Below are 15082 nucleotides of genomic sequence, written 5' to 3'. Positions count from 1 at the left end.
CAAAAGCCAAGAAGGATTTTAATTTTCTCGTTTGCAGGGGTCATTTCTTTGACTCTTACACCAACTCTCTGGGGTATCCTACAGTTATAATAATCTGGATTAGATGGGGGTCCGCTAAGTGAAAAGATCCTTGTGTGTACTCCACACACAGTTAGCCAATTGGATAGGATAGCAGCCTCTGATGTTAGTGCTCCGCTGATCCTTTTAGAGGGACAATACAATTTTCAAACCTATGGCGTAAGTCCAAAAAATCACAGTCTAAGTTTTAATAGAACCTTTGAAGTCTCAGGTACAGATCTTCTACTCGTCTTAGAACCAATGAGCACAATCATTTCCATGGACATCACTACAGTCGATGTAGCACATGAGCAGGAGTCAGTAAATTGCTTTGAATGCTCCAAATTTTTGGGCGTAGATGTTGAGGAAAACTTGAACTGGTAGCAACAGATTACTGAACTTCTCAAACAATTACGTTCAGCTACATTTGCTCTTTGTATAATTGCTAAATGAACGAATTATCCTCCTGACATATTTGTCATATTTCTACTCAAAAATTTCTTGTGGAACAATCTTCTGGGGTAACTCGTCACTTAGAAAGAATGTATTGATTACATAAAAGCGAGTAGTAAGAATAATATGTGGTGATCACCCAAGGACATCACGTAGGTATGTCTTCATGGAGCTAGGCATTTTAACTACACTGTCACAGCACATACACTCCTGGAAATTGAAATAAGAACACCGTGAATTCATTTTCCCAGGAAGGGGAAACTTTATTGACACATTCCTGGGGTCAGATACATCACATGATCACACTGACAGAACCACAGGCACATAGACACAGGCAACAGAGCATGCACAATGTCGGCACTAGTACAGTGTATATCCACCTTTCGCAGCAATGCAGGCTGCTATTCTCCCATGGAGACGATCGTAGAGATGCTGGATGTAGTCCTGTGGAACGGCTTGCCATGCCATTTCCACCTGGCGCCTCAGTTGGACCAGCGTTCGTGCTGGACGTGCAGACCGCGTGAGACGACGCTTCATCCAGTCCCAAACATGCTCAATGGGGGACAGATCCGGAGATCTTGCTGGCCAGGGTAGTTGACTTACACCTTCTAGAGCACGTTGGGTGGCACGGGATACATGCGGACGTGCATTGTCCTGTTGGAACAGCAAGTTCTCTTGCCGGTCTAGGAATGGTAGAACGATGGGTTCGATGACGGTTTGGATGTACCGTGCACTATTCAGTGTCCCCTCGACGATCACCAGTGGTGTACGGCCAGTGTAGGAGATCGCTCCCCACACCATGATGCCGGGTGTTGGCCCTGTGTGCCTCGGTCGTATGCAGTCCTGATTGTGGCGCTCACCTGCACGGCGCCAAACACGCATACGACCATCATTGGCACCAAGGCAGAAGCGACTCTCATCGCTGAAGACGACACGTCTCCATTCGTCCCTCCATTCACGCCTGTCGCGACACCACTGGAGGCGGGCTGCACGATGTTGGGGCGTGAGCGGAAGACGGCCTAACGGTGTGCGGGACCGTAGCCCAGCTTCATGGAGACGGTTGCGAATGGTCCTCGCCGATACCCCAGGAGCAACAGTGTCCCTAATTTGCTGGGAAGTGGCGGTGCGGTCCCCTACGGCACTGCGTAGGATCCTACGGTCTTGGCGTGCATCCGTGCGTCGCTGCGGTCCGGTCCCAGGTCGACGGGCACGTGCACCTTCCGCCGACCACTGGCGACAACATCGATGTACTGTGGAGACCTCACGCCCCACGTGTTGAGCAATTCGGCGGTACGTCCACCCGGCCTCCCGCATGCCCACTATACGCCCTCGCTCAAAGTCCGTCAACTGCACATACGGTTCACGTCCACGCTGTCGCGGCATGCTACCAGTGTTAAAGACTGCGATGGAGCTCCGTACGCCACGGCAAACTGGCTGACACTGACGGCGGCGGTGCACAAATGCTGCGCAGCTAGCGCCTTTCGACGGCCAACACCGCGGTTCCTGGTGTGTCCGCTGTGCCGTGCGTGTGATCATTGCTTGTACAGCCCTCTCGCAGTGTCCGGAGCAAGTATGGTGGGTCTGACACACCGGTGTCAATGTGTTCTTTTTTCAATTTCCAGGAGTGTATATTGGTTAATGAAATAAGTCATACATAATCCATCACAATTTTAAAAGAGCAGTGATCTTAATACCTAAAACATTAGAAGGAAAAATGACCTCCATTACCAATTACTAAAGCAGTCTGTGGCTCAGAAAGGAATTCAGTAAAAAAAAACCTTATTTTTAAGGGTAGTCACATGTCTAGAGTTGATAGTACCTTGTTGCCTCAATGGCTACCGGAACAGCCTCTTTAAACATGTTGAATCGGGTCCCTGGGCCTATACAGGGTGATTTTTTCCACCACATCCAAAGTCTAGGGATTTTCACTGTGAGGATACGGAAAAAAAGATCTAGTGAACTTAAGTCCGGAAACGCATGGTTTCCATGCCAGAGACTATTTATTTAATCATGCTTTGTTACACAGACTGCAGTCTAACACGTGCTGTACCATGCAGCCACAGTTAAGTATCTGTTGAAAATGGTTTTCATTTGCCTGCATGCATGTATGCACTGTAGCATGTTTTGCCTCGTATGTTCACACTGCATCCCAACAGTGTCAAAGGCAGACCAAGAAAGACCAAGGCAGACCAAGAAAATACCCAAAAAAGGCGGCTGGACAAAAAAAAGGAAGGTAACACATTATTGCAGCATCGCTCACAAAATTTTAGACATCATTGGTTAAAGGATCCGGCATTTAAGGACTGGCTTTTGCCAGACACCAATAATTCAACTAAAGCCTAGTGTGCATTTTGCCTGGGAACATCGATGGAAGCTGAAATATCTAATTTGAAGACTCACGGCACTACCAAAAACATATAAATAACAAACCAGGTTCTAGTGTACAAACGCAAACATTAACATCGCTTGGATTCCAAAAAACTGCAATTCCACAAAATAAAGAAAAAGCACGTGCAGAAATTAAACTTGTTGCTTTTTTTTTTTTTTTTTTTTTTTTTTTTTTTGCAGAGCATACATAACATTGTATTTTCGGTTGCTGACCTTTTGATACCTTTATTAAAAGAAGTTGTGCTGGATACTAAATTAATTAAGGAAATAGAGCTCAAAGGAACTAAAGTAACAGCTGTGGTAAAGAACGTTCTTCCAGAAGGTCATAAAGCAGAATTAGCCCAAAAACTACAAAAAAATAGATCTTCTGTCATGACGGTCGAGACAACCGACATTACGGCCAAACTGCTTGCCTTGTGGTACGCTATTTTGACCAGAAGCTCAAAAAATATGTAGCACATTTTGGGAGCTGCACAAGGTTTTTAAGAAAAGAACCGATGCTGATGATATTCCCACAGCCAGTGCCGTGATTTTATACAGATCTCTTATCGATTCATTCACCAACTATAATGTCCCACTAAAAAACGTTATATAGGCTTTGGCTCAGGTGGGTGTAACGTCATGATGGGTGAAAACTACTCCGTAAAAACTAGATAACAACGTGATTTTAAAGGAATCACAATAGTGACATGCATTTGTCACTCAGCCCATTTTCGTGCCAGCGAAGCATATAAACAGTTACCTGAAAGTGTAAAGCAACTACCTCGTGATATTTAGAACTTTTTTAAACACCTTGATAAACGCCAGTTTGATTTTCGTAACTTCCAGTCATTTGTTGAAGTGCAGCCCCACAAAATTCGTAAGCCATCTCAGACAAGATGGCTTTCATTGTCAGCAGTGGCGGAAATAATATTAGAGCAGTGGGAAGCCCTACGTCTATTTTTTATCGATTTCGCAACAAATTGTGCACATAAATCCAAAGCCGAGGTGCGAATCGAGCAGTATTTAATTCTGAAAAACTCAGAAGCTCAGTAAACAAACTTTATTTTTGTTTCCTTGAATGGTCGCTCCCATTATTTAATAAATTCAGTCTGGAATTTCAAAGCTAGAAAGTCGTTTTTCACAATTTACACGAGAAAATACGTGAACTTAACAGAAAATTCTATTACGTTATTTACAACGCGAATACGTCACGGGGCCTAATGTAAGTGAAATAGACCCCGAAAGTCAGCGACATCATCTCCGTAACACTGAACTCTATCTTGGCGTCAAAGTTTACGAGCTCTTAAAACATACAGATATGGTCATACATCCTGCAGATATTGAGCAATTATTTTCATGTTGCAGAAATTTGCACAAAGTTGCTGCCACAGAAATTAGAAAAAAAACGATACAACATGGAGCACCCTGTCTTGTCAAAGTTACAAGTTTTCAAACAAGAATCAGCACTCTCTCACAATTTTAGGAGCCTTTTCCCAACACTAATGTCTCTTATTTAAGTGGTTCCGCTTATAATTACACCAGATGATCACGCTAAGAAACAAATAATAGACGATCAATGGAGACGGCTGCCGAATGCACAAGCTCGATATCCTGAAGGACTGAAGTAAATTAGTGAGCCAGAAAAGTTTTAGGATCTTTTACTGAAGACTGAACATTTTTCTGAGCTGGTTCTTTCTGCTCTAACCACACTGTCCCTACCTCATACAAATGCTGACTGCGAGCGAGTTTTCAGTAAGGCACTGGCCTTACTGAAATAGACATAAGAAATAAACATAAGAAACCAGCTAACTGTGGGAATTGTGAAAGGGACATTTCTTGCTGCAGAGAGCGTAAAAAGTGCCAACACATACTGGAAATTGCATCAATTTTGAACCGACAAAGACATGTATAGCCGTATAACTAGGGAAAAATTGTACGGCAACATGGTACGAGGGTTGGAACTTTAATAGTGGCAACTATTTATTTACAGCTTGTACAAAATAGATATGTGTTTCAAAGTTTTACTGATCTTCAAAGTAGTCACCAGCATTGTGTATAGCCCATTGCCAGCGATGTGGAGGTCGTAGGATACTCTTAGCAGTGCCAGTTGTGTTGACAGTTCGAGCGGCGCGGTCTACTGCCCGACAAATTTGTAGCAGTTCTGAAGCGAATGCAGCGAAGTGTTTCCTTCAGTTTAGAAATTGAGTTGAACTCATGAGGGCTTAAGTCATGGGAGTGCAGTAGGTGGTATAGCACTTAGCAGCCCCAGCAGTCAAAGAAATCAGTAACAGCTTGCACTATGCGTGCTTGAGCATTGTCCTGCAAAATGACGGTCAGATCCTGCAGAAAGTCTCATCACTTCTGTCTCTATGCTGTTCATTTTTGGAACACAGCCTACGACCAGCTTTTGCGAAAGCTTGTTACTTCCGAGAGTGAAATAAAATTATATAATAGGTGTTAATCGATATTAAGCATTCACGCATTCCAGTACGTCTCATCTCACCGCCACTGCCCCTTCCTCCCACCCTCCCTCTCCCACGGCCCAAACAGCCGCGACGAGTAATGTGTCCAGAATTTGGGTCTATAAAATATGGCCACAGTAACATTTTGTTTGTTGAATTCAAAAATTTTAAATTTACGAATGCCTTCTAAATGCACACTCATTTAATGTCTTATTTTTGTTTTTATAAAATTTCAAATGCTTGATAAATGTACGAGGTTTGAAAACCAAAGTGTGAGAGTTTTAGTTGTTTATGTGCAAGGAAAAAAGTTCTATGGTTGGAAACCCTGGTCCAAATGCAGTTGCTCTGCAAGGAATGGCGCAGTTTCCTTGAACGATGTGGCAATCCCAGAAATGTACCTCAGGCCTACGCAGTGGTTGTTATATCTGTAGAAGTTCCCATTCTGTTCATCTGCATCATTGTAGAATTGCTGAAATTTGTGGTTTGGTGGACTCATAAACAATCATTTTCCGAAGTGTATAGGAATTCAGTACTGGTAATCAGTAGACTGCTTGTACTCCAGATTCAGGGGGGGGGGGGGGGGAGATGCAAGCCCCTATCTTCCTCCCTCTCTAGCTCCACTCCACAGATACCAACATGGCAACTGTACATAATTGTCTTAGATTTGTCTAGAAGGTGCCCTCTGTTTGTCACATATAGAAGGGAGAGGATGATCAGACAGAGCACAATTACAATAAACATGAGCCCATATTAAAGTACCAAACACACTGACCAACTTTTAAGAATAATAATGAGTCTATGTGAATGTTGACTTTCCCGGCATATACTGCTGACGAAATGTTCTCAGGCTTTCGTCTAGGTTACTGGACTGTCATTCCATTGTGTTTCAATGAGTCAGTCTCATCATCTTCTGGTGACTTAGGAGGGAGATGTGTGAGAGTGAAACTCACCAAAATACCATGGAATTTCAATACAGCCACCCATATGAAAGCAACAGAAAATTTTGTCATTATGAGCTTATTCATTTATTCACAGACATTTTTGTTCAGCGTAATGTACTGACAATGAAAATGATAGACTGTGAAAAAAATAATCTCTCGTTTTGTCAATATACTTTGTATAGTCGTCATGGAACTTATTTTTCACTCTTACTTAAAATAAGTGCCTACTCTAGACATAATTTCTTTGCAAAATGAAACAATAAGATGCTTATCAAAATGAGTATGTCGGACTCGAGAGTCTCTTGTTTCCATTAAATTTATGTCACTATGAAAGGAGTTTATAACAATAACATAAATTATACTGAACACTGAGTTAGTAAGTCAGTTCAAAGACAATATTTTGACTCACCATCTTCATCTGTTGCTGCAATAACCTCTTGACTTCGTGGACCAGCGCCAATTTTGTTATAAGCCTGGACCAACACTGTGTACTGGGTATACTTCTGAAGATTTGTCAAAACATATTGCAAAGGCGTGTCAGGAGGCATATCGTAAGTTTTATAGTGATATGCTTCCGTTGAATTTGATTTTTTGTATCCAATATAATAACCTATTATTTCACCATGTTGAAGATACAAATCAGGAGGCTGTAACAAACACATCTTAATTTTATTGTCTCTTAAAAACAATACGGTATGATAAAGTGTCATACCTTCGAACAATTTTCAGACTTTTGCCTGTAATTTTGGAAATGATAGTGTTCACTTTATGTGTACTGCAGTCTTTTTCTGAAATTACAAAAACTACTCCAGAAAAGTAAAGTTTTTCCAAATTTGAGAAACTGTTCCAAGGTACATTATGCCCATGTACCTAGGAACAGATTTTCTATTCAAATTTAAAAATGATGCAATCCAGAAAATCTTGCCAATTCTGTATTTTGTAGTCTGTGTGTTACATTATTATTCTGCTACACACCAACAATCAGTAACTGAAATGAAATTAAGAAGAAGTATTACCAGAACACAGTGTCAAATTTAAATAATTTTGAAACAAAAGCTACTGGCAGCAGACACAAATTTCCATTTTTCAGACAGGCAAAATCTTAAAACATTAAGAAACTCTGTTAATTTGCAAATATCATGTATTCTGTAGTAGGTGACGTTCTTCAGTTCCAAGGTACAAGATCATGGATGATCAGTGAAGTGTGCAGAACTGTCAATATGCTATGTAACTAGTTTTTAAATTATACAGAATACTATTCACCATAAAACAGTCTAATTGAAAAATGAACAATATCATCCAAATAGCTTTAAAATATTATGCAGCACTTAAATACATAGAACTCATAATATTTACAAATGCTGCACAAAACACTGCCTCATGCCTCACAACAACAAAAACAAAAAAACAGGAAGTGACAGAAACTGCTTATTGTGGTTTCTAGTGAATGTTTTCTTCATCAATGTACAAAGAGCAAGAAATGGGAATGGCAGTGAGTGAAACAGGTTTAGATGAAAAGCAGATTTTAACTGATGTAGACTAGTTTTAAAAATCCTTTACAGTAATTTATAAATATGGCAATGAAAAATTCTTGATGGAATATAAATAACAGAAGGACTAAAGGTATCAATGCATTATATAGTTGAGACATTAAGTGGTCAATAACCAAAAGAGAGACTGTTGAGCAGGTGGATGATGTCCTTCAAGCCACAATATAGTGCATGGTGTAGGGTACTTTGTACCACTGCTAGTTATTACCTTTCTTGTTCAATTTCCTAATGGAATGAGGTAAAAATGACTGTCTGTCTTCTTCTGTATAAGCCTTGATTACTCTTATCATCTAAATTCTAAAGAATAATTGGTGGTGAAATGTGGATTACCATCCATAGTAAGCTTATCAGTAAATCATATTGTTAAAAAGTATTTCAGTACAAGCAACATTACATTGGAGATCATGAAGAGCTGTAGTTATTTCTGAACAGGTTGTTACAGACTACAGAATTGGTTTTAACACTAACAATGTAATCAGGTAATTGAACAGCCAATAGGTAAAAGTAGGGGATGTTATAAGCTGAAGATAGTATCATTGGGACAAAAAGGCAAAATTATTTATCTATAATTTATAATTACAATTTATGCATGTGGTGCACAATTTAGCAGGCATGAGTTATTTGAAAATCAGATAATACAGTTTATTAAATCTAGTATTTATGTAAGTCATTGAAAAACACTGCCATACTATTTGCCTGTGCTGCATATAATGCACTAAATTTTTGCAGTGGAGGAATCTATTTCCAAAGCTGAAGTAATATTAGTATTTGATTTTTCAGTATAATATTCACAGAAATGAACCTTTCTGACACTGCAGAAGAATGTGAACGTCTGGCACCAATAGAGCACTGTCACTTAGCTGATTACACAGGTTCAAGTAAAACAATTGTATCCCCCAAAACATTTGTACTCCTTTTCCAGACTCCTCAGATAAATGCAAAATTAGTGCCAGTGGGAGAAAATATATAGATAGAACGATTCCGATGACTAAGAAATGCAAGAATGTTACTGAATGTCAAACTATTTCACTGTTTTCATTTAAGCTGAAGCCTTGTATCCACACTATCAGTGAATGCACTTTTCCCAGTAAATTAAACACACCCAATGAGATGACTATCAAAAACTTGTTGTAGATATAAAAATTCACAATTGTGGAAAACACAGTACTATTCTAGTTACACCTATAAGATAGTAAGAGATATGAGTGGAGAACCTTACTTTATTAAAATTATTAAAATATTGATTGAAGAGAAAGGCATACAAAGTATTAAATCAATTTCTAATTTTTGGAATAAATTTCAGTACTGTAGAGAGGAACTGCATACCCAGAAAAATAAACTCAAAAAATGTGTGCTGATGTTATGACTTTGCTGAAGAGTAAAACACATGAAAGATCGTTTCGACACAGGTTTTTTAGAGCACAAATAACACCAATACATAGTACCTTGAGCACATACAGTTATAAGTGATGTTAATGGAAGTATGACTTTCATAAAAACTGAAAATAATTCATCTTGAACACTTGTGTCAGTCTGGCTTGGGACTGTGACCAGAAACATGCCTCCTAGGGGTTCAAGTCAGGATATCAGGCAGACTACTCCTGTTAAAATATATTCTGTTTTAAATATTGTTATGTGGTATTAGTCCTGTTTATTCAAGTATCATTGATTTGTAGGATTAAATCACCACTTGCTTAATCAGAACAAGATCATATAAAAGCATCAATGGCATCCAATAGATTGACTTGCAGAGTCACAGTTCCATGTGTAAATGCATGGAAAACTGTGTATCTTGCCTAAAGTCATCTCTTCAGTGAATGGTTGATGGATGGTAAGTTCTGGCTTCTTACTAAATCAAAATAAATTATCTGTCATGTTGTAAACTAACACTGGACACAGCCATGAAGGAAATCATATTACACTGATCCAATTGTGAATGTTCTCTCTTGTAGAAAAAAGGAGGAGTACATGGATGGTTGGTAAAATCACATAATCATCACCTTCATGAAACATTTCGCACACAGTATTCTTGATATCGCCTACGTCATGGCTGCAGCAACAGGTAACATATTGAAGATGGGATTTAAATTCTATTTTTTGAGTGCATAAGAGAAAATAATGGTAAATTCTGCATATTATAATCCTTGTCTGACATCTGCTGAAATGTCTGGATACTGAACTGCTACACAGTGGCTCTCAGAGTAGATATGTAGATGTAGTAAATGACTGCTGTTGCAGCACCGAGAACATTTAGTCACTGATCACTTATATATGAATTTGACCTGCCTCACATCTTTCAATTGCCAATTGGTAAATAAGGCCTTCGTGCCATTAGTTCAAGTTAGCTATCGCAGCAGCATTCATTTACTGAAGTTCACATATGTAGTCTGCAGAGTTACTAACCAGGTTTGAGTCTCATTCTAGCACATAGTTTTAATTGGGTAGAAGATTTCAAAAAAGTGCACACTCTGCTGCAAATTGAAGGATTTTTTCAGGAAACAATCTCCTTGGCTATGGCTAAACCATTTATGCTCAGCGTCCTTTCTTTCAGGAGTGCTACTAGCCTTATGAGGTATACAGAACATCATGAAGTTTGGAAATATGAGAGAGGTACTGGCAGGAGCAAAGATGTGAAGGTAGGTTGTGAGCTGTATGAGTAGTACTCAACTGGCAATAGAACTGCCCATCAAAGGCAAGATCCAAGTTTGAGTACCTGTCTGCCTCACAGTTTTAATGTGGCTAGAAGTTTCAACACAGTGCACACTCCTTTCCAGAATGAAAGATTCCTTCCTGCAGACAATCTCATGGCTTTACTTAAGCCATTTCTCTGCAATATCCTTCCTTCCAGAATTGATTGTCCCACAAGGTATGCAGGAGGAATTGTGTAACTTTTGGAAAGTAGGAAATAGATATTGGCAACAGTAATATGGTGATGCCAGGAAAGGTTTTTTAAATATAAAACTTGTATTTGTGGGTAGGAAACAGTGTCTTGTCCCCTTGTCTTCAAGAAGTAACAAGGGAAAAGTACAAATCAAAATTCAGAAAAATGGGAAGCTAATAGAGGACTTTATGTATACAGTTGACTAATAGAGGTAACGATAAGTCAGGAATTACATCAGTTTATGAGACTTCAAGTTACTTATTCCTTATGTGGCTAATTTTTGCATCCCCTGAAATCAATTTTCCTCTGTTTTCATCTGTAATGACAAGGAAGAAGGATACCTTTGCTTCTATTTTATGAAAAACTTTCAAACTTTTTGTAACTTGCAGTCCCCTGATTTTATAGTAATTTGTAGTAATTAAACTTTCATACTGATGGTGCTTCAGAAGATCCATTGTGATACTGCTATATGTGTACTACAGTTTCATAATGGCCCACTATCAATTCATTGTTTGGGAGGATCAAGTATTTCTGGTACAATATAGTTTTAACTACCATGAGACTAAATAAGAATGAAAATAAAACCAAAAAGCTATACATTTTCTCTTCCCTTTATCCAACAGTATTCCGTGCACTATTTACATACTTTCACAAAATATGTGCCAGTATAGCAAATGTTAATGAATTATTTACTCACCTTCCATGTGACAACAAGAGATGTTGAATCTTTCATTTTCACCTTAACGTCTCTGGGTGGTGCCTCTGGAACCTCCTCCAGAGTAGTGACAGTAAGTATCTCACTTGAATTAGACATACCAACTGAATTTTCAGCAAGCACTCTGATATTGTAGGTATGGGCAGGCATTAGGTCATTGATAGACCCATTCAAAGTGTCCCCATCCACCACAACCTGAGCAACATTCTTGTGCCAAGCAACTGTCAACAAACACATTTACTGCTCTAGCAACAGTACTTTTCAGTCAGTATGGTAAGTCATAAAGTGTTTATTTTATTACAAAAATAAAACAACTTACCTGATGAATTTTTGTACTGAATAATGTAAGACTTGATTGGACTATTGCCATTGTATGGTTGTTCCCACATAAGATCCACTGAACGACTTGAGTAATTGCTGATATGCACATGTAATGGCGCTTCTGGAGGTTCTTGTACATATAACCACACCTCTGAACGGTCAGTGCCATATTTATTTTTTGCAACACAAACAAATAATGATGTGTCACCTTTGTCAACATTCTTGAAAGTCAAAGTTGAGAACATGCCTTTATCTGTATCATTTTCTAAGAGAGTCATTCTGGAATTATTTACCGGACTAAACTGCAGATCTCCTCGATACCACTTTATAGAAATTGGTGTATCGCCTTCCACAGTGCAGTCAATAGTTACAAAATTTCCTTTTATAGCTGTCACATTCTGAAATGGCTTCAAAAATTTTGCAGGCACTGAAAGAAAGCATAGTTGTTTGCTGGCATAATGAGTATCAAGTGTAGCCTTAGGTGAATAAATAATGACATGAATGATAAGTGGCTTATGTGGACCTTACTATGTACAAACATTTAATAACCATATTCTTTTAACAGGTCACATCAAATATCAGCTTTATACATATACACGGTAGCAACGGATGTCTCAAGTTATACATTACTCTTAACATCAGATAATGTGAATTATAAATGCTAAATTGTGAAACAAATGTTCCTTGTACTTATAAAATTAATGCATCACTAATGTTGTTGGTGCTTGTACTGGTCATGATCCCTGTTTGTGTTAGAACCCTCTCAAATGATAAAATATATAACAGTTAAATTAACTTCTCATGAAAAATTCTTGTTGCATATCGTGATCTCCCTAAGTGGTTCGCAATGTGCACATAAAAATACTGTCCAAAATAGTTACTACAAAAGAGTGAAAAGCAACAATGTTTTTATTGAGTAATATTAATCTTAAAATATTGTATCTGTTGGCAGTGATTGAGCATGTGATATCTTAGTAACACTTCTGTTTAAGTGGAGTCTGCTCAGTTCCACATGGATATACCACACTGAACTGCAAAGTATTTAACAGACTGCCATGATTGTTACGTATTTGCCACTTTATCTCAGTAAACCTTTTATAACAAAATAGTCAGTAGTAGAATATTCTGACATCAAATAATATAAATAGGAGCGTATAGGCAGTAGCCAAAATAGTGCATCCATTAAAGAGCTGTATAAAATATTAGCTAAGGAAGTACCAGTTCAATAACACTAACACATAAAAGAACATAAAGTAAAACTTAAATCTTTGTATTGAGAAATCCTTTGCTGGCAAGGAAAACCCATCCTGGTAATTGTTCACATAACACAGTTATTCAGAGAGAAACAATGTTCACTGCTGATAATGAAACAGTGCATGAATTTATCAAAAAGATAAATAATCTGTAGCAATTGCAACAATAGTTATTACAATGTGGACAGAATGATGACATAATTATGATAATTGCAATGTTGCAGGCCATATATTCAGCAGCCGACAGCTCCTGCAGAGAGTAAAAGAAGGATACCTTTCTTGAGCGTATTGAACAAATATGTAGAGAGATGTACATTCTCTGAAAATGTGTAGCATGAAAAATATTGCCCAGAGAGAAAGAAAAACAACAGTATAAAATTTTGCAGTGCTATAATGTTCTGAGAGAGCTCAAAGAGATTTATGCCATTCACATAGTTATTATAGTTGTGTTTAGTCCTGATTACATTAGATTAGATTGGTCTCAATTTTCATCCCATGGACCCAAAAATGAGATGATTCTGGTGGGTGTGGAACATGTCAGAAAGTATAACATAAAAAACATAAAACATCTGAATATAACACTCATCATTTGTCAGGAGGTTACCAAAGCAGGTGAATACATTACAGTAAACTGGAACTGCTAATATTTACAGAATTAATACACAGTTAGAATGAAACTTAGTTATGCACTTTCAATAAATTCATCATACACAGAATACCTAATCTTGTCTGTTGAGACCAAGTGCTGTCAAAACTGAAATCAAACAGACATTTTTACTTAATCTGATCTAACAGTCTCTGTTAAGATATAATCTATAGAGTAAGTATTTCAAATGTGCTTTATCTGAAACCAAGTTTTTAATAGTTGCTGGCAATTCATTGAAAATGTGTGTTCCTGAATACTGGACTCCTTTTTGGACAAAGGTAAGTGATTTTAGGTCTTTATGCAGATTGTTCTTACTCCTAGAATTGATACTATGTATTGAGGTATTGGTTGGAAACAAAGATATATTACTTGCAACAAATATCATTAATGAAAAAATAGACTAAGAACCACAGTGGTTGGAATATAAAGCTCCCTGAACAGCTTTTTACATGATGTTCTTGAATTTACACAACAAATGATTTTATTGTATGCTTTTCCACGCTAAAAACTTTTATTCGGTTTGACAAGTTGCCCCAGAATATGATCCCATATGACATTATAGAATGAAAGTAACCAAAGCACACAATTTTTTAAATATTTATAGCTCCTACATCTGACATAATTCTCACTGCAAATACAGACTTGCTTTGGTGCTTCTGCAATTCTGTGTAATGCTCTTCCTAGCTTAATTTATTGTTGAGTTGTAATCTCAGAAATTTAACACTGTCAACCTCTTTGATCTGCATGTCTTCATGTATTATACACATGCTGGAAGGAAATCTCTTACAGGTTCTTTCCAAAGTTTGATGGCAGTGAACTAGCTTTAAACCATTTATTAATGTAAATGAAAATTTGATTAGCAGCCATTTCTAAATCTGTGCTTGACTTGCTACTTATCGCAATGTTTGTATCATCTGCAAATAAAACAAACTTAGCAACTGGCAATGTAACAGATGAAAGGTCATTAATGTACACAAGATAAAGATGGAACCTTGAGGAACACTACATGTAGTTAATTCCCAATCAGATAAAGGCTGACTACTTACTGCACAGGTATTTTGCAATGAAACACTTTGTTTCCTATTAATTAGATAAGACTCAAACCATTTCACAGCGATGTTGGTGACACCATTATATTCTAATTTACTTAGAGATGCTCTGATTCACAAGCCAAAGCCTTTTGACAGGTGGTAGAAAATGTTAGTAGCTTCTAAATTGTTATCTAATGAAATAAATACATTCTCACTGTATGTGTAAATACCGTTTTCTATATCAGAAAACTTAAGAAACCCAAATTGTGACTTGAACAATTTATTATTTGCACTCAGATACTTAAGGAGATGCTTGAACACTACCTTTTCAAACACTTTTGGAAAGGCTGGCAAATGTGATATTGGCCAATAGTTTGATGGTATCTCTTTATCACCCTTCTT

The 15082-nt window shown here is 37.9% G+C and overlaps 1 protein-coding gene across 1 annotated transcript in view; it reads right to left on the bottom strand.

Moving 5' to 3' along the window:
- LOC126249303 (Down syndrome cell adhesion molecule-like protein 1 homolog) overlaps nucleotides 1–11520 on the bottom strand; it is a 114047-nt gene extending 102527 nt beyond the window's left edge. Inside the window, exons 1-2 of the mRNA XM_049950957.1 lie at nucleotides 11412–11520; nucleotides 6693–6930 (exon numbers count right to left, since the gene is read on the bottom strand). Coding sequence (XP_049806914.1) covers nucleotides 6693–6930; nucleotides 11412–11447 — 274 coding nt within the window. The 5' untranslated portion in view covers nucleotides 11448–11520. The remainder of the gene's footprint in view (nucleotides 1–6692; nucleotides 6931–11411) is intronic.
- Nucleotides 11521–15082: the final 3562 nt, after the last annotated feature.

This window comes from Schistocerca nitens, chromosome 3 (genome assembly GCF_023898315.1).
Source record: "Schistocerca nitens isolate TAMUIC-IGC-003100 chromosome 3, iqSchNite1.1, whole genome shotgun sequence".
NCBI lineage: Eukaryota > Metazoa > Arthropoda > Insecta > Orthoptera > Acrididae > Schistocerca > Schistocerca nitens.
The sequence above is the reverse complement of the archived record's forward strand: the minus strand, read 5'-3'. Positions and strand labels throughout refer to the sequence as shown.